We start from the raw sequence: 18,453 nt of genomic DNA, 5'->3' as shown, positions 1-18,453 counted from the left end.
ACAGTGTGTCCCGGGGAGAGTGTGAATATTTACAGTGTGTCCCGGGGAGAGTGTGAATATTTACAGTGTGTCCCGGGGAGAGTGTGAATATTTACAGTGTGCCCCGGGAGAGTGTGAATATTTACAGGGTGTCCTGGGGAGAGTGTGAATATTTACAGGGTGTCCCGGGGAGAGTGTGAATATTTACAGTGTGTCCCAGGGAGAGTGTGAATATTTACTGGGTGTCCCGGGGAGACTGTGAATATTTACAGTGTCTCGGGGAGAGTGTGAATATTTACAGTGTCTCGGGGAGAGTGTGAATATTTACAGGGAGTCTCGGTGAGAGTGTGAATATTTACAGTGTCTCGGGGAGCGTTTGAATATTTACAGGGTGTCTCGCGGATAGTGTGATTATTTACAGGGAGTCTCGGTGAGAGTGTGAATATTTACAGTGTCTCGGGGAGCGTGTGAATATTTACAGGGAGTCTCGGTGAGAGTGTGATTATTTACAGTGTGTCCTGGGGAGAGTGTGAATATTTACAGTGTCTCGGGGAGTGTGTGAATATTTACAGGGTGTCTCGGGGAGAGTGTGATTATTTACAGTGTGTCCTGGGGAGTGTGTGAATATTTACAGGGTGTCCTGGGGAGAGTGTGATTATGTACAGAGTGTCTCGGGGAGCGTGTGAATATTCACAAGGTGCCCCGGGGAGAATGTGAATATTTACAGGGTGTCTCGGGGTGAGTGTGAATATTTACAGTGTGTTCCCGGGAGAGTGTGATTATGTACAGACTGTCCTGGGGAGAATGAATATTTACAGGATGTCCCGGGGAGAGTGTGAATATTTACAGGATGTCCTGAGGTTGAAATGTACTGGTGATTTTATAGTTTAAATATTGGGACTGTTGACTAAAAAGGGATGTTTGTTCTTGAGTCTCACCATGTAAAACCTTTTGGAGAATTGTTTGTAAGCCGTGTAAATGTAATCCTATGTGTTTAAGTTTTCTTTTCTTAATAAATGTTTGACTTTTAGATTTAAAATCTCCAGAAATGTTATTGGAATTGTTGACTTCTGAGTGCCACACATGTGTCGCCTCATAGCAAAATACAAATTGAAAACTATTCTGATAGCTTGCCAAGGTTCCACACCACCTGCTAGGTCATTACAGAGAGGGTGATTGAGTATTTACACCGGGTCGCAGTGAGAGTATCAGTACCCACAACGAGGTCCCTGGGGTGTGTCTGTGTTCACAAGGGGTGCTGGGGAATGTGTCGGTGTTCAAGGAGGGTCCCAGTGGGTGTGGCTCCATACACAAGGGGGTCCCTGTGGGTGTGGCTCCATACACAAGGGGGTCCCTGTGGGTGTGGCTCCATACACAAGGGGGTCCCTGTTGGTGTGTCAAGACAAAGAGGTCTCTGGGAATGTGTGGTTTGTATTTCCCATGTGTGTCACAGGGAATGCGTTCGTGTTCATAATGGGGTCCCAGTGGATGTGTGGGGATTCACAATGGGGTCACTGTCAAGATTTTAAATTTCTGTTGAGATCTGGTGCCCGCAGTATCTGGTTCCCAGGGTGCTGGTGGTGGGGGGAAAGGGGGGCTGTATGGGTCGGAGATAGAGGTAGGAGTTGACACTTACCACTAGGTGTATAGGCGGCAGCCCCCGGAGCATGTCATCTGGGGCCAGCAGTGGAGACATGAAGGGGTTTTTCACAATGGCCGTTGTCTGCAGTTTAATGCTGGCTGCCGGTGAGCCGCTGCGGAGGGGCTGGAAGCCTCCGGGGAACTCGGCCAGGCGTGGTTGCTGCTCCCCGGGCTGCCTCATCCTCTCCTTGGGCTGGCTCCTCTTCTCGTCTTCTTCATCCACCTCCTCCTCGTCTTCCTCCTGGTAAAAGCCTGTTCTCAGCTTGCTGCCAGCTGGGGCTTGGGCCTTACCTTCCTCCTGTAAAAGGCTGTGCCTGCTGGTGGGCGGCGTGCTCTCACCCAGTAACCGGCAGGTCCGGCTCATCACAAAGTTCTGCTCCTGGTCCGAGGAGGAGTTTGTGGAGCTGCTGGTGAGGGCAGCTTCTGAGCAGCTCTTCCGCACTGCCTCTGTCAGTGGTTGTGGGGAAGGGGTTTTATAGTTGGGGAGGAGGGTGGGGTAGGCAGAGGGAAGAACAAAACATGGCTCATCTTAGTCTCGGTCTCCAACCTAACTTCCAAACCCATTCCTATTCCAACCACCATACCAAAGGCTTAAAGCCTACAGTGCCTGTGAATAATCCTACCACTTGACACAGAACAGATAGATGGGACTGCATTCCTATAGCACCTTTCACCACCTTAGGACGTGCTTCACATTCACTGAATACCTTCTTCATGTTAAAGTGCAGTTGTAATGAAGAAAAAAGGACAGCCAGTTTGCACACAGCGAGGTACCACTAACAACAATGTGATAAAGGCCAGATAATCCATGATACAGAGACACGTTGTGGGAAATTCTCACTCCCTGCTCCTCAGAACAAACACAAGAACGCCAAACTTCAAGTGATCACCCGACTATCTTCAGCTGCCTCATCAATGACCTTACCTCCATCACGTTCACTGATGACTGCACAGTGCGACTCCTCAGATACTGAAACACTCCATCCCATTTGCCTGCTAATCCTGAAGCAGTCCATCCCATTTGCCAGACTTGGGTTGACAACTGGCATGTTACATTCAAGCACCATAAATGCCATCCAATGGCCATCTCCCACAAGAGAGGGTCTAACCATCACCCCTTGACATTCAGTGGCATTACCACTGCTGAAGTTTTCACTATCAACATCCTGGGGGGTTACCACTGATGTGGAGATGCCGGCGTTGGACTGGGGTAAGCACAGTAAGAAGTCTCACAACACCAGGTTTAAGTCCAACAGGTTTATTTGGTAGCACAAGCCACAAGCTTCCGGAGCGCTGCCCCTTCATCAGTGGGAGTTCTGTTCACAAACAGGGCATATATAGACACAAACTCAATTTTCAAGATAATGGTTGGAATGCGAGTCTTTACAGGTAATCAAGTCTTAAGGGTACAGACAATGTGAGTGGAGAGAGGGTTAAGCACAGGTTAAAGAGATGTGTATTGTCTCCAGCCAGTGAGATTTTGCAAGCCCAGGCAAATCGTGGGGATTGCAGAAGTTCCGCACATGAGGACGGCCTCAACCGGGATCTTGGGTTCATGTCAACTATCTGTAACCCCCACAACTTGCCTGGGCTTGCAAAATCTCACTAACTGCCCCGGCTGGAGATAATACACATCTCTTTAACCTTTGCTTAACCCTCTCTCCACTCACATTGTCTGTACCTTTAAGACTTGATTACCTGTAAAGACTCGCATTCCAACTATTATCTTGTAAATTGAGTTTGTGTCTTTATATGCCCTGTTTGTGAACAGAACTCCCACTTACTTGATGAAGGGGCAGCGCTCCGAAAATTTGTGGCTTGTGCTATCAAATAAACCTGTTGGACTTTAACCTGGTATTGTGAGACTTCTTACTGGGGTTACCACTGATCAGAAACTGAACTGGACAAGCCATATAAATATCGTGGCTACCAGAGCAGGTCAGAGGTTAGGAATCCTGCAGCGAGTAACTCACATCCTGACTCCCTAAAGTCTGTCCACCATCTACAATGCACAAGTCAGGAGTGTGACTTGCCTAGGTAAGTGCAGCTCCCAATAACACTCAAGAAGCTCGACACCATCCAAGACAAAGCTCAGTTGGCACCCCATTCATGAACAATTACTCCCTCCAACACAGTGACAGCAGTGTGTACCATCTACAAGATACCACTGCAGGAATTCACCAAGGCTCCTTCACTTTACAAACTCATCTAGAAAGTCAAGGGCAGCAGATACCTGGGAACACCGCCATTTGGAGGTTCCCCTCTGTGTTACTCACCATCCTGACTTGGATACCTATTAGCCATTCCTTCACTGTCACTGGGTCAAAATCCCTGACAGCCCTGTGGGTGTACCTACACTTCACAGACTGCAGCAGTTCAAGGTGCCTGGTGGCTCTCACCACCTTCTTAAGGGGCAATTAGCAACAGGCAATAAATGTCAGCCCAGCCAGCAACATCCACATCCAGGAAAATGAAGAAATATTTTTTAAAAACACTTCATACCCACAGAGGATATGAATGCTGATTGGTTGACAGGTCAACTTTGATTGGCTGAGATGTTACCATGGAGAAAACAACGGGGGACGACGGGCTCCCCAAGCTTCTGGCTAATTCACAAAAGGTGGAAGGCTGGGACATGTTCTTTCTGTTTGCAAGAATGGGTCCCTGTGTATGAATGTATTTCACTTCGAGCATGGATAAATGGACCACATTACGGGCTCCAATGGTTATCTTGGCTGTTTGTGGTATTCTCTTGGTAGTGATGGACGGGGCACACATTGATACCCAGGGATCTCTTATCAAACAATAGGTACATGTTCCAGCCTTGCACCTTTTCGTCAATTACCCTGGAGCCTGGGAGCCTATAGTTTCCTGTTGCTTTCGCCATGGTAACATCTCAGCCAATCAGCATTCTTTTCCCCTGTGGGTATAAAGCGCTTTTTAAAAATATTCATTTTACACTGCCTCAGAAAAGCAGCCAGCATAATCAAGGACCCCGGACATTCTCTCTTCCACCTTCTTCCATTGGGGAAAAGATACAAAAGTCTGAGTTTGCGTACCAACCGACTCAAGAACAGCTTCTTCCCTGCTGCCATCAAGCTTTTGAAGGGACTTACCTTGCATTAAGTTGATTTTTCTCTACACCCTAGCTATGACTGTAACACCGTATTCTGCAGCATCTCCTTACCTTCACCCCTATGTACTCTATGAATGGTATGCTTTATATAGCGTGCAAGAAACAATACTTTTCACTGTATACTAATACATGTGACAATAATCAAATCAAATCCATGTTCCTATTGTATAAATTGTTGTGACCCTTTTAAGTTTGGCATTCTTGTGTTTGTCCAGCTGAGTGCAAGATTCTGCCCTTTCAGCGATGTTCAAGCTCCGGGCTAACAAATGGCTAATAATTGGTTTCAGTGATGTTGGTTAAGGGCTAAGTACTCGGCAAAGGACACTGAGGAGAGCGCCCTGGCACTTCCTGCAATAATACAGTGGTATCTGTGCGAGTGTGCAAAGCGAGGTAGGGTGTGAAACAAGCAATGAGAGGCCAAGATGTTAAAGGACACAAGCAGACAGGCGATAAGGCACAGGATACAGAGCAAGGCAAGCAAGGCTGCCAAAAGAAAGTAACGAGACACACACCAGAAGAGACCAAAAACCAAAAGGCACCAGGCCAATGTGGGTCACTGGTTATGGTAAGGGTTACTTGCAACGGAAGCCAATGGATTGTGAGGCAGTTGTGAGCGATGCTTCCTACCAGAGACAAGATAGTTAGAAAGGACCGGCTTCTCGAGTCGCAGCAGATGAACCAGCAGGGCGAGCGGACGCCTGAGAAAGGCCCAGAGCTGCGATCCTACTGCAGAGACAAACAGAGCTCAGGGTCCAGAGGTGGCAGGGAGGCAACAGGGAAGCAGGCAACATCTCACAGTAAAGGCAGTGCCCCCACCCACAACTCCCCGACCCCCGCTCCCCACAGAGTTGTGATTATCACTGCACAGCAGGTGTGTGGAACAAACATCCAATCACAAACCCGGGACAGTGCAAGTTCAGAAAGTGAAACTAACTCCCATTTCCAAACCCAGGGCAGTGCGAGTTCAGAGAGTGAAACTAACTCCCATTTCCAATCCTGGGACAGTGCGAGTTCAGAGAGTGAAACTAACTCCCATTCCCAATCCAGGGGCAGTGCCAGTTCAGAGAGTGAAACTAACTCCCATTCCCAATCCTGGGACAGTGCGAGTTCAGAGAATGAAACTAACTCCCGTTCCCAATCCTGGGACAGTGTGAGTTCAGAGTGAAACTAACTCCCAGTCCCAAACATGGGGCAGTGCGAGTTCAGAGAGTGAAACAAACTCCCATTCCCAATTTCCGGTACAGTGTGAGTTCAGAGAGTGAAACTCACTCCCGTTCCCAATCCTGGGACAGTGTGAGTTCAGAGTGAAACTAACTCCCGTTCCCAAACCTGGGACAGTGTTTGTTAAGAGAGTGAAACTAACTCCCATTCCCAAACCTGGGACAGTGCGAGTTCAGAGAGTGAAACTCATTCCCGCTCCCAAACCTGGGACAGTGCGACTTCAGAGAGTGAAACTAACTCCCGCTCCTAATCCCGGGACAGTGCGAGTTCAGAGAATGAAACCAACTCCTGTTCCCAAACCTGATACAGTGTGAATTCAGAGAGTGAAACTAACTCACGTTCCCAAATCTGGGACAGTGTGAGTTAGAGTCATAGAGCCAGAGACGTTTACAGCATGGAAACAGGCACTTCGGCCCAACTTGTCCATGCCCCCCTTTTTTAAAAAAAAACCCCAGCTAATCCCAATTGTCCGCATCTGGCCCACATCCCTCTATACCCATCGTACCCATGTAACTATCTAAATGCTTATTAAAAGACAAAATTGTACCCGCCTCTACTACTACCTCTGGCAGCTTGTCCCAAACCTGGTACAGTGTGAGTTCAGAGAGTGAAACTAATTCCCGTTCCCAATCACGGGACAGTGCGAGTTCAGAGTGTAACTAACTCCCATTCCAAAACCGGGACAGTGTCAGTTCAGAGAGTGAAACTAACTCCGGTTCCTAAACCCGGGACAGTGCGAGTTCAGAGAGTGAAACTAATTCCCGTTCCAAACCCGGTACAGTGCGAGTTCAGAGAGTGAAACTAACTCCCATTCCCAATTTCCTTTACAGTGCGAGTTCAGAAAGTGAAACTAACTCCCGTTCCTAAACCTGGGACAGTGTGAGTTCAGAGAGTGAAACTAACTTCCATTCCCAATTTCCGGTACAGTGCGAGTTCAGAAAGTGAAACTAACTCCCATTCCCAATTTCCTGTACAGTGCAAGTTCAGAAAGTGAAACTAACACCCGTTCCTAAACCTGGGACAGTGCGAGTTCAGAGAGTGAAACTAACTCCCGTTCCTAAACCTGGGACAGTGTGAGTTCAGAGAGTAAAACTAACTTCCATTCCCAATTTCCGGTACAGTGCGAGTTCAGAAAGTGAAACTAACTCCCATTCCCAATTTCCTGTACAGTGCAAGTTCAGAAAGTGAAACTAACTTCCATTCCCAAACCTGGGACAGTGCGAGTTCAGAGAGTGAAACTAACTCCTGTTACCAAACTTGGGACAGTGCGAGTTCAGAAAGTGAAACTAACTCCTGTTCCCAAACCTGGGACTGTGTGAGTTCAGAGTGAAACTAATTCCCATTCCCAAATCTGGTACAATGTGAGTTCAGAGAGTGAAACTAACTCCCGTTCCCAAACCCAGTACAGTGCGAGTTCAGAGAGTGAGACTAAATCCCGTTTCCAAACCTGGTAAAGTGCGAGTTCAGGAAGTGAAACTAATTTCCGTTCCCAATCACGGGACAATGTGAGTGCAGAGTGAAACTAACTCCCATTCCAAACCCGGGACAGTGTCAGTTCAGAGAGTGAAACTAACTCCCGTTCCCAAATCCAGGATAGTGTGAGTTCAGAGAGTGAAATTAACTCCTGTTCCCAATCCCGGAACAATGTGAGTTCAGAAAGTGAAATAACTCCTGTTCCCAAACCCGGGGCAGTGCGTGTTCAGAGAGTGAAACTAACTCCTGTTCCAAACCCGGGACAGTGCGAGTTCAGAGAGTGAAACTAACTCCCGTTCCTAAACACGGGACAGTGCGAGTTCAGAGAGTGGAACTAACTCCCATTCCCAAACCTAGGACATTGCGCGTTCTGAGAGTGAAACTAACTCCCGTTCCCAAACTTGGGACAATGCGAGTTCAGAAAGTGAAACTAACTCCTGTTCCCAAACCTGGGACTGTGTGAGTTCAGAGTGAAGCTAATTCCCGTTCCCAAACCCAGGACAGTGTGAGTTCGGAGAGTGAAACTAACACCCGTTCCCAAACCCGGGACAGTGCGAGTACAGGGAGTGAAAATAACTCCCATTCCCAAATCCAGATAGTGTGAGTTCTGAGAGTGAAACTAACTCCCTTTCCCAAACTTGGGACAGTGCAGGTTCAGAAAGTGGAACTAACTCCCATTCCCAAACCTGGTATGTGTGAGTTCAGAGTGGAACTAATTTCCATTCCCAAACCCAGGACGGTGTGAGTTCAGAGAGTGATACTAACTCCCCTTCCCAAACCCAGGAAAGTGTGAGTTCAGAGAGTGAAACTGACTCCCATTTCCAAACCCGGGACAGTGCAAGTACAGAGAATGAAAATAACTCCCATTCCCAAACCCAGGACAGTGTGAGTTCAGAGAGTGAAGCTAACTCCCGTTCCCAAATGCAGGACAAAGAACAAAGAACAATACAGCACTGGAACAGGCACTTCGGCCCTCCAAGCCCGTGCCGCTCCCTGGTCCAAACTAGACCATTCTTTTGTATCCCTCCATTCCCACTCCGTTCATGTGGCTATCTAGATAAGTCTTAAACGTTCCCAGTGTGTCCGCCTCCACAACCTTGCCTGGCAGCGCATTCCAGGCCCCCACCTCCCTCTGTGTAAAATATGTCCTTCTGATACCTGTGTTAAACCTCCCCCCCTTCACCTTGAACCTACGACCCCTCGTGAACGTCACCACCGACCTGGGGAAATGCTTCCCACCGTTCACCCTATCTATTCCTTTCATAATTTTATACACCTCTATTAAGTCTCCCCTCATCCTCCGTCTTTCCAGGGAGAACAACCCCAGTTTACCCAATCTCTCCTCATAACTAAGCCCCTCCATACCAGGCAACATCCTGGTAAACCTCCTCTGTACTCTCTCCAAAGCCTCCACGTCCTTCTGGTAGTGTGGCGACCAGAACTGGACGCAGTATTCCAAATGCGGCCGAACCAACGTTCTATACATCTGCAACATCAGACCCCAACTTTTATACTCTATGCCCCGTCCTATAAAGGCAAGCATGCCATATGCCTTCTTCACCACCTTCTCCACCTGTGACGTCACCTTCAAGGATCTGTGGACTTGCACACCCAGGTCCCTCTGCGTATCTACACCCTTTATGGTTCTGCCATTTATCGTATAGCTCCTCCCTACATTATTTCTACCAAAATGCATCACTTCGCATTGATCAGGATTGAACTCCATCTGCCATTTCTTTGCCCAAATTTCCAGCCTATCTATATCCTTCTGTAGCCTCTGACAATGCTCTTCACTATCTGCAAGTCCTGCCAATTTTGTGTCGTCCGCAAACTTACTGATCACCCCTGTTACACCTTCTTCCAGATCGTTTATATAAATCACAAACAGCAGAGGTCCCAATACAAAGCCCTGTGGAACACCACTAGTCACAGGCCTCCAGCCGGAAAAAGACCCTTCCACTACCACCCTCTGTCTTTTGTGACCAAGCCAGTTCTCCACCCATCTAGCCACCTCCCCCTTTATCCCATGAGATCCAACCTTTTTCACCAGCCTACCATGAAGGACTTTGTCAAACGCTTTACTAAAGTCCATATAGACGACATCCACGGCCCTTCCCTCGTCAACCATTCTAGGACAATGCGAGTTCAGAGAGTGAAACTAACTCCTGTTCTCAAACCCGGGACAGTGTGAGTTCAGAGAGTGAAACTAACTCCTGTTCCCAAACCCGGGACAGTGTGAGTTCAGAGAGTGAAACTAACCCCCATTCCCATACGCAGGACAATGCGAGTACAGAGAGTGAAACTAACTCCCTTGCCCAATTCAGGGGCCATCGAATTTTAGTGAGGCACTACTGAGCCAGTCTCCTTCCCTACCACTGCCCTCACTCCTCACCATTCTTCACCCCTCCCCAGCCATTTCTCTCCTCCTCTTCCCTCATCCCTCTATTCCCCTTTTACTTTCCTCAATCCCCCTACCTCTCTCTGTCTGTCTTCCTCCTCTTCCTCACCCTGTTCCTCTCCTTTCTTTTCCCTCTTCTCCCTCACTTCCACCTAAGTCCCCCTCGAGTGGCAGTCATCCTCCATTCTCTCCAGCATTTCTCATGGTTTCACTCTGAATTTCGCAGCAGGGATCCTGGTGCTTGTCCACCTTTGAGCTGAACCCAGTTTTAATCAGTCAGTGCCCATTCTGAATCCTCACCACCCATGACATTCCGAGGGGATATCATTTCGCTGTGCGATGTAAACACAGTTCCCGTGAGTCAGGGATCATGCCACATTTTCGCAGGCAGACTCTGCTCTTTTTAACCCTTTAACCTCCTTGCCTGGGTCCTGCAGAAATCTCCACTCTGTCAGTGCCCATCTCCTCCCCTCTGCCTCTCATTCGGTAACCAGAGTTCCTGGTGTCCTGTAACATCTCTCAATACCCTCATCGGCCATGGGCAGCCAAAATGAGGGATCATTTTCTTGGCACGACAATGGCACCTTGCATTTACAGAATGCCATTAAGATAGTAAATGTCCCGGGGTGCGTTGCGTGAAGTAAATTCAATGGAAGTTGGCACTGATCCAGATGAGGTGCCATTAAGACAGGTCACTTTGTGCTCCCTGCTTTGTGCCACGCCCATTGACACAAACACCGGCTCTTACCACCTCCTTTGTGAATACGCCTGGACCCTCTGCCAACCCTCTCATGGCCAACCGGCCCTTCTGCGCACCCTCTTCCGCGCATGTGGCCCCTGCACCATCCCTCTTGCACACAAGGCCTCACCACCACTTCTCTCACGGGTGCGCCCATCCTGTCTGCCACATCTCTCGTGTGTGGGCCCCCCGACCACTCGTCTCACTCTTCTCGGGCGCTGTTCCTCTGATTCCTCTTACAAGTAGACAACTACCCAATCCTCCGCCACTTCTCACATTTGCGTGCAGCCCCTGTCTCCATCGCTGCTCTCGTGCACAGCCCTCCCATCACTCCACAGAACCGTAAAATCCTTATAATGCAGAAACAGGCCATTCCGACCATCGAGTCTGCACTGACTCTGCAAAAGGCCATCCCACCCAGACCCACTCCCCGAGCCCTGTCACCGTAACCCTGATCATTTGGCATGGCCAATCCACCTAACCTGCACATCCCGGAGGAACCTCATGCAGACATGGGGAGAACGTGCAAACTCCACACAGACAGTAACCTAAGCTGGGAATTGAACCCGGGTCCCTGGCACTGTGAGGCAGCAGTGCCAACCACTGTGCCATAGAGTCACCCTCCTCTCATGCATCCACAGCACCCCCCCACAAACGTTCGAATGCTGCTCTCGTGCAGCCATGCGGCCCCCCCTCTCTGCCACTTCTCTCACGCATGCGCACCCTCCTCCTGTGTGCAGCTCCTCCTCTTCAAACTCCTTGTTAAAGAGCAGCAAGTTCCCAGGTTCCATCCAGGGTCTGTCCTGTGTTGGATCCTCTCAGCCAGCAGCGCAGAAGACACCAGAGATGGAGAACCGGACAGAGAGGGAAGAACTGCGAGTCTGTAGGAGGTTCCGAGGTGGAATGTGGGGTAGGAGTGGGATTGATGGGAGGGGGAGGAGGAGTGTTTGGTTTCAGGGACAAGGTGATTAAATCTGACACAGGGAGGTGCAGGTCACTCACCGGGCCTGTTGCTGTTCTTGCTGCCGGTCTTGCCATTGTCCAGCAGTGAATTGAGCCAGGCTGAGGCCCCCATGCGGATGTCCCGAAGCAGCATGGCTGTGTCGTTCCGCACAATGCTCAGTGTGTCCACCTTGGCCATGTTCGAAGAGGCAGTCGACATAGGCTCTGTACCTGAAACACACAAATAACCAGAGTTAGGGTGGAAGGGAGGCGGGTTCGCAGCACAGGCTCCCAGTTCAGTATCGGGGGTGAGGGCACAGTAACACCCTCGCAGTCCACTATTTAAACTGGCAAGACATGCTGAGGTTGTTGAAGGTGCTGTATGTTTGCTATCCATTTCGAAGTGGACGCTCTGCCACTGTCAGCAACCCACCTCTCACACCATGCCAGCCATTCAGTCGGTCAGCCTCAGGTTGGTGTTGAGCCACTGTTATTCTTACCTGCATATGCACTCAAGCACTTGGACAGGACACTGAGAGGCAGCAGCGGGTCGATGAAGGTGAGTAAACGGGAGGGTGAGGCACTGGCTTGGAGCAGGGTGGCAGGATAGGCTGCCATGATCCCATCGGGCAGCCGAATGCCGTAGGAGGCCGCCCGCATGGTCACGGTGATGCAGAGGTTCCCTCCGGCACTGTCCCCGGCCAGACAGATTCGTTCTCCAGTCGAACCTGGACGGGGAGTAGAGAAAAAAGGCAGTGAGAACACACACGGAACAGTCGATGGCATCGTCCCGTACATTTAACAAACTCCTCAGTACAGCAGAGACGCAGCTGCTCTGCCCAGCTCCCAACGTACCCACACACTCACTACACCCACTAGAAAACAGAGCGGAGGGGCCGCGAGAAAACAGCATGAGGGGAGGGGGCGGCGGAGGGAGAGGAGGGGGCGGCGGAGGGAGAGGAGGGGGCGGCGGAGGGAGAGGAGGGGGCGGCGGAGGGAGAGGAGGGGGCAGCGGAGGGAGAGGAGGGGGCGGCGGAGGGAGAGGAGGGGGCGGCGGAGGGAGAGGAGGGGGCGGCGGAGGGAGAGGAGGGGGCGGCGGAGGGAGAGGAGGGGGCGGCGGAGGGAGAGGAGGGGGCGGCGGAGGGAGAGGACAGCGGAGGGAGAGGAGGGGGCGGCGGAGGGAGAGGAGGGGGCAGCGGAGGGAGAGGAGGGGGCAGCGGAGGGAGAGGAGGGGGCGGCGGAGGAAGAGGACAGCGGAGGGAGAGGTGAAGGGATGGGGAAGCGGGGTCAGGGGAAAGTGGAGGGAGAGAGAGAGAAAGAGGGAGAAAGAGAGAGAGAAACAAAAGAGAACAAGAAAAGAGGGCAAATGAGAGGAAGGGAGAGAGGGAGAGAGAGGGAAAAGAGAGAGAGAGGAAAGAGAGGGAGTTAAGAAGAGAGAGAGCAAAGAGAAAAAGGGAACGAAAGAGAGGGAAAGAGAGAGAGAAATGGAGAAAGAGAGAGAGAGAAAGAAAGAGAGAGAAAGAGAAAGAGCAAGAAAGAAAGCAAGAAAGAAAGTGAGGGGGAGAGTGAAAAAGAGAGAGAAAAAATATGAAAATAAAAAAAAGAAACCACACAGAAAGACAGGCAAAGGGAGCATTGACTGATCCAGCAACTCAGCTCATTCATCCTCTGGTAGAGTTGTTCCATTCATCCCATTCTCCTCACTCTTTCCCCACAATCCTCTGGTTTTCCTTTGCAGCAGGGTGTCACAGTGGTTAGCACTGCTGCCTCACAACGCCAGGGACCCAGGTTTGATTCCCAGCTTGGGTGACTGTCCGCATGTTCTCCCCGTATCTGTGTGGGTTTCCTCTGGATACTCTGGTTTCCTCCCGCAGTCCAAAAGACATGCTGGTTAGGTGTATTGCTCATGCTAAATTCTCCCTCAGTGTACCCAAACAGGCGCCGGAGTGTGGCGACGAGGGGATTTTCACAGTAACTTCATTGTAGTATTAATGTAAGCCTACTTCTGACACTAATAAGTAAACTTTAAACGTTTCTAAGTATTTATCCTACCCTTTCAGGCAGCGCTTTCCAGATCACAACAACTCACTGTGTGTTAAAAAAAATCTCCTCCTCCGGTTCTTTTCCCGATTCTCTCCAATCTGTGCCCCCTCTGATTACCCACCGTCCTGACACTGGAAACACTTCCTCCTCATTCACTCTATCTAAAACTCTGGTGAATTTGAACACCTCAATTAAATCTCCCCCTGAGCCTTCTCTGATCCAACAAGAACATTTCCAGCTTCTCCACAATAATTGAAGTCCTCTATTCTGGTAAGTCTCTCCAGCATTCTCCGCAACACCTTCAAATTCCTTCCTAAAATGCCGAGGCCAGAATAGACCACACACTCCAGTTAAGGGCTAAAAATGGATTTTGCCTTTCTTTTCTTATGTCCCCAATAATAAAACCAAGAATCACGCATGCTATTCTTTTTAAAGAAAGACTTCTCACCTTGTCCTGCTGCCTTCACACATTTATGGAAACACATTGTTAAGCCTCTCTCTTTCTGCATCCTCTTTAACATTCTACCATTTACTTTATACTGCTTGTCCTAATTCCACAAACTTCACCAAATTTTATCTGCCAATCAATTGGCCCAGTCCACCATTGTCCTCCTCAAGTCTGTTCCTTTCTAGAAATCCCAAGCAACAAAGAAAACATGACAGTGTAGAGGGAGCTTTACTCTATATCTAACCCCGTGCTGTACCTGTCTTGGGAGTTTTTGATGGAGACAGTGTAGAGGGAGCTTTACTCTGTATCAAACCCCATGTTGTACCTGTCCTGGGAGTGTTTGATGCGGACAGTGTAGAGGGAGCTTTTCTCTGTATCTAACCCCGTGCTGTACCTGCCCCGGGAGTGTTTGATGGGGACTGTGTAGAGGGAATTTTACTCTGTATCTAACCCCGTACTGTACCTGTCCTGGGAGTGTTTGATGGGGACAGTGTAGAGGGAGCTTCACTCTGTATCTAACCCCGTACTGTACCTGTCCTGGGAGTGTTTGATGGGGACAGTGTAGAGGGAGCTTTACTCTGTATCTAACCCTGTGCTGTACCGGCCCCGGGAGTGTTTGATGGGGACAGTGTAGAGGGAACTTTGCTCTGTATCTAACCCCATGCTGTACCTGTCCTGGGAGTGTTTGATGGGGACTGTGTAGAGGGAACTTTGCTCTGTATCTAACCCCATGCTGATGACAGGGATTGTGTAGGGAGAGTATGAAAGCCTCCCCTCCATCACTGCACTTTGTCCAACCAATCATAGCCTGTTAACCGTGAAACTGATCATAGAATTATGGAACCCCCACAGTGCAGAAGGGGGCCATTCGGCCCATCAAGTCTGCACTGACCCACCTTTTTATCTTACCCAAGCCCTATCCCTGTAACCCCATGTAGTTACTCCGTTAATCCCCGACCCGACACATCTTGGGACACTAAGGGGCAATTTAGCATGGACAATCCACCTCACCTACACATCTTTGGACTGTGGGATGAAATCGGAGCACCCGGAGGAAACCCATGCAGACACGAGGAGAACGTGCAGACTCCACACAGACTGTCACCCGAGGCTGGAGTTGAAATCGGGTCTCTGGTGCTGTGAGGGAGCAGTGCTAACTAATGTGCCACCGTGCTGCCCTGACTGACCCCACTCTGCGGCCTTTCTCCGAAGCTTCTGCATCTCCGAGCGGCAGGCATGCATACCCAAGAGGTGGCAGTTCTTCACTGCCCAGCAGTAGGCAAAGAAGCACTCCTCGAGAGCCCGTGGGAAGGGAGCCTCAGGGGCCAACGAGTAGTCGATGGAAAGGATCGGTGAGTCCAGCTCGTGGGCCCAGCTCTTCAGGTAAGCCTAAACAACACAAACAGAGAATCAGAGTTGGGCAGGCAATAGGAAACGCAGCACTGACAGGGAGATTTCACCATCACTCAGGGTCCCAACACAGAGGAGGTGGGGAAAGGGGAGATTAAGAGTCGATAAGGAAAACCTCAATCTCTGAATAGTGAACAGCAGACATGAGACAAGTACAAAAACTTAAAATATAAAAGTATCAGATCTTTTATGTGTTAATGACAATTATCAACATATTGTCAGCGAAGCAAGGAGAGTTGAAACAGGTCACAGACTGGTCATTCTGCAGCCCGTCCACCATCTTTTGGGAAGTCAGGAGGTGAGTTACTCGCTGCAGAATTACCAGTCTGTGACCTGTTCCATCTACAAGACACAGGTCAGGAGTGCGATGGAATACTCTCCACTTGCCTGGGTGGGTGCAACTCCAACAACACTCAAGAAGCTCAACACCATCCAGGACAAAGCAGCCCCGCTTGACTGCTACCCCTTCCACAAACATTCGCTCACTCCACTACTGACACACAGTGGCAGCCGTGTGTACCGTCAACTGGAGCAACTCACCAAGGTTCCTTAGGCAGCACCTTCCAAACCCGCAACCACTGCCATCTAGAAGGACAAGGGCAGCACCTGGAGGTTCCCCTCCAAACCACTCACCATCCTGATTGCAGATATATCGCTGTTCCTTCACTGTAGTTGGGTCAAAATCCTCAAATTCACTCGCAAACAGCACTGTGGGTGTGCCTACACCACAGGCACTGCAGAGTTCAAGATGGCAGCTCACCACCACCTTCTCAAGGGGTAATTAGGGATGGGCAATAAATGCTGGGCCCAGCCAGCGACACCCACATCCCTTAAATGAATATATATGAAAAAAACTTTACTCTGCATCAAATTGATGCTGTACCTGTCCTGGGAGTGTTTGATGGGGACAGTGTAGAGGGAGCTTTACTCTGTATCTAACCCCGTGCTGTACCTGTCCTGGGAGTCTTTGATGGGAACAGTGTAGAGGGAGCTTCACTCTGTATCTAACCCAGTGCTGTACCTGTCCTGGGAGTGTTTCATTGGGACAGTGTAGAGGGAGCTTCACTCTGTATCTAACCCCGTGCTGTATCTGTCCTGGGAGTGTTTCATTGGGACACTGTAGAGGGAGCTTCACTCTATATCTAACCCTGTGCTGTACCTGTCCTGGGAGTGTTTGATGGGAACAGTGTCGAGAGAGCTTTACTTGGTATCTAACCCCGTGCCGTATCTGTCCTGGGAGTGTTTCATTGGGACAGTGTAGAGGGAGCTTTACTCTGTATCTGTATCCGTGCTGTACCTGTCCTGGCAGTGTTTGATGGGGACAGTGTAGAGGGAGCTTTACTCTGTATCTAACCCCGTGCTGTACCTGTCCTGGGAGTCTTTGATGGGAACAGTGTAGAGGGAGCTTCACTCTGTATCTAACCCAGTGCTGTACCTGTCCTGGGAGTGTTTCATTGGGACAGTGTAGAGGGAGCTTTACTCTGTATCTAACCCCATGCTGTACCTGTCCTGGGAGTGTTTGATGGGGGACAGTGTCGAGGGAGCTTTACTCTGTATCTAACCCCGTGCTGTACCTGTCCTGGGAGTAGTTGCTCTTTCCTTTCTCGAGCTGGGCTGCCTTTGTTAAAATTAAACCTCGCTCCTTTCCTGAAAGAAGTGCTATCGATTTGGACTGTGCCTTACCTCGTGGGACTTTGAGGTTTGAGCTACGAAGCCTCCACCGTGGAAATGAACAATGAGGAACTTTGACCGTGGAGCCTTCTTGGTTTTCAGGCGAATATCTAGACCCAGTTGTGCTTCAGGTTTGCAGAGTTCATTGAGCTCATCACTATCCTAATATCACCAGCAAATGCAGGAATATAAGAAATGACACTTAGGAAGGATAGATAAAAGAGCAATCAATCTTATAGCATTGCATCTGTGATGGCAGGAGGTCAAATGTAGCAACTTCTTGTCCATATTGAACCAGTGGGAAGTTAATGAAGACTACCACTCTCTAATAAACTCTACCATTAGGGGTCCCTGTGAGACTGCAGTACCAGAGTTTAACCTGTAAAAGACAGAACACACTCCACACTGTTTGCTCAAACGCACGGTGGCACAGTGGTTAGCACTGCTGCCCTCTTTTTAGGTCAAACCAAACCAAGTAAACAAACTCAGATTAAATCAGGACAAAGTAAAAGGGGCAGCTCCCCAAAAAGGAGGGGGAACAGCCCGAACAGAAACCAAAGTACAAAGGAAACTTAAAAACATCAAATTAAAATGTGATTATTGGGGTCAATGATGCACCCCTTCACAGCACCAGGGACTTGGGTTCAATTCCTGGCTTAGGTCACTGTCTGTGTCGAGTCTGCACGTTCTCCCTGTGTCTGCATGGCTTTCTCCCGGGAGGTGCTCCGGTTTCTTCCCACAATCTGGTTAGATGCATTGGGTCATGCTAAATTCTCCCTCAGTGTACCCAAACAGGCACTGGAGTGTAGTGACTAGGGGATTTGCACAGTAACTTCATTGCAGAGTTAATATAAACCTACTTGTGGGATTAATAAATAAACTTTAAATTTAAACAACACTGGGTGCACAGTGCTGGGGAACATGTGTCTGTGTTTCACATTCTGCCTGACGTACAACCCCAAGGAATTTTACATATCTAACAATGGGGGCATTTCTCTGATTAAAAATGACTGCGAGTGGTTGCCTACGACATAACGCAAATCGCAGCCAGCTCAGGGAAGCTTGCATTTACCTGTCCGTCTCGCAGCTCGTAGGAGATGAGTCTCATTTGCACGGGTCCGGGGCCAGAATGAGCTACTGGAGGAGTGATGACGACCATCAAGTTGGGGTCAGCAAGCAGCGGCATCTCAAAGGGGCTGGGCGGGATGGCGAGTGTCTTGTTCACACGGACAGTGGTGGACGTTAGAGTCACCAGAGACTGGCAGGGGAGGAAAGTTGAAGAGCACAGTCAGAAAGCTGAGTATCAGTGAGTACGGAGGGAAGCTCGGAATGGTGTTACATAGCATCCAGAG

At 49.6% G+C, this 18,453-nt stretch overlaps 1 protein-coding gene across 1 annotated transcript in view; it reads right to left on the bottom strand.

Annotated features, from left to right (window-relative positions):
• Positions 1–1,504: 1,504 nt before the first annotated feature.
• The window catches only part of lipeb (lipase, hormone-sensitive b), a 51,200-nt gene continuing 34,251 nt past the window's right edge, over positions 1,505–18,453 (bottom strand). The window contains exons 5-10 of the mRNA XM_078237058.1: positions 18,174–18,359; positions 17,114–17,263; positions 15,265–15,409; positions 12,030–12,257; positions 11,590–11,760; positions 1,505–2,067 (exon numbers count right to left, since the gene is read on the bottom strand). Of these exons, the coding sequence (XP_078093184.1) occupies positions 1,505–2,067; positions 11,590–11,760; positions 12,030–12,257; positions 15,265–15,409; positions 17,114–17,263; positions 18,174–18,359 (1,443 nt within the window). The remainder of the gene's footprint in view (positions 2,068–11,589; positions 11,761–12,029; positions 12,258–15,264; positions 15,410–17,113; positions 17,264–18,173; positions 18,360–18,453) is intronic.

The sequence above is a fragment of the Mustelus asterias genome, chromosome 20 (genome assembly GCF_964213995.1).
Source record: "Mustelus asterias chromosome 20, sMusAst1.hap1.1, whole genome shotgun sequence".
NCBI classification, from domain to species: Eukaryota; Metazoa; Chordata; class Chondrichthyes; order Carcharhiniformes; family Triakidae; genus Mustelus; species Mustelus asterias.
The sequence above is the reverse complement of the archived record's forward strand: the minus strand, read 5'-3'. Positions and strand labels throughout refer to the sequence as shown.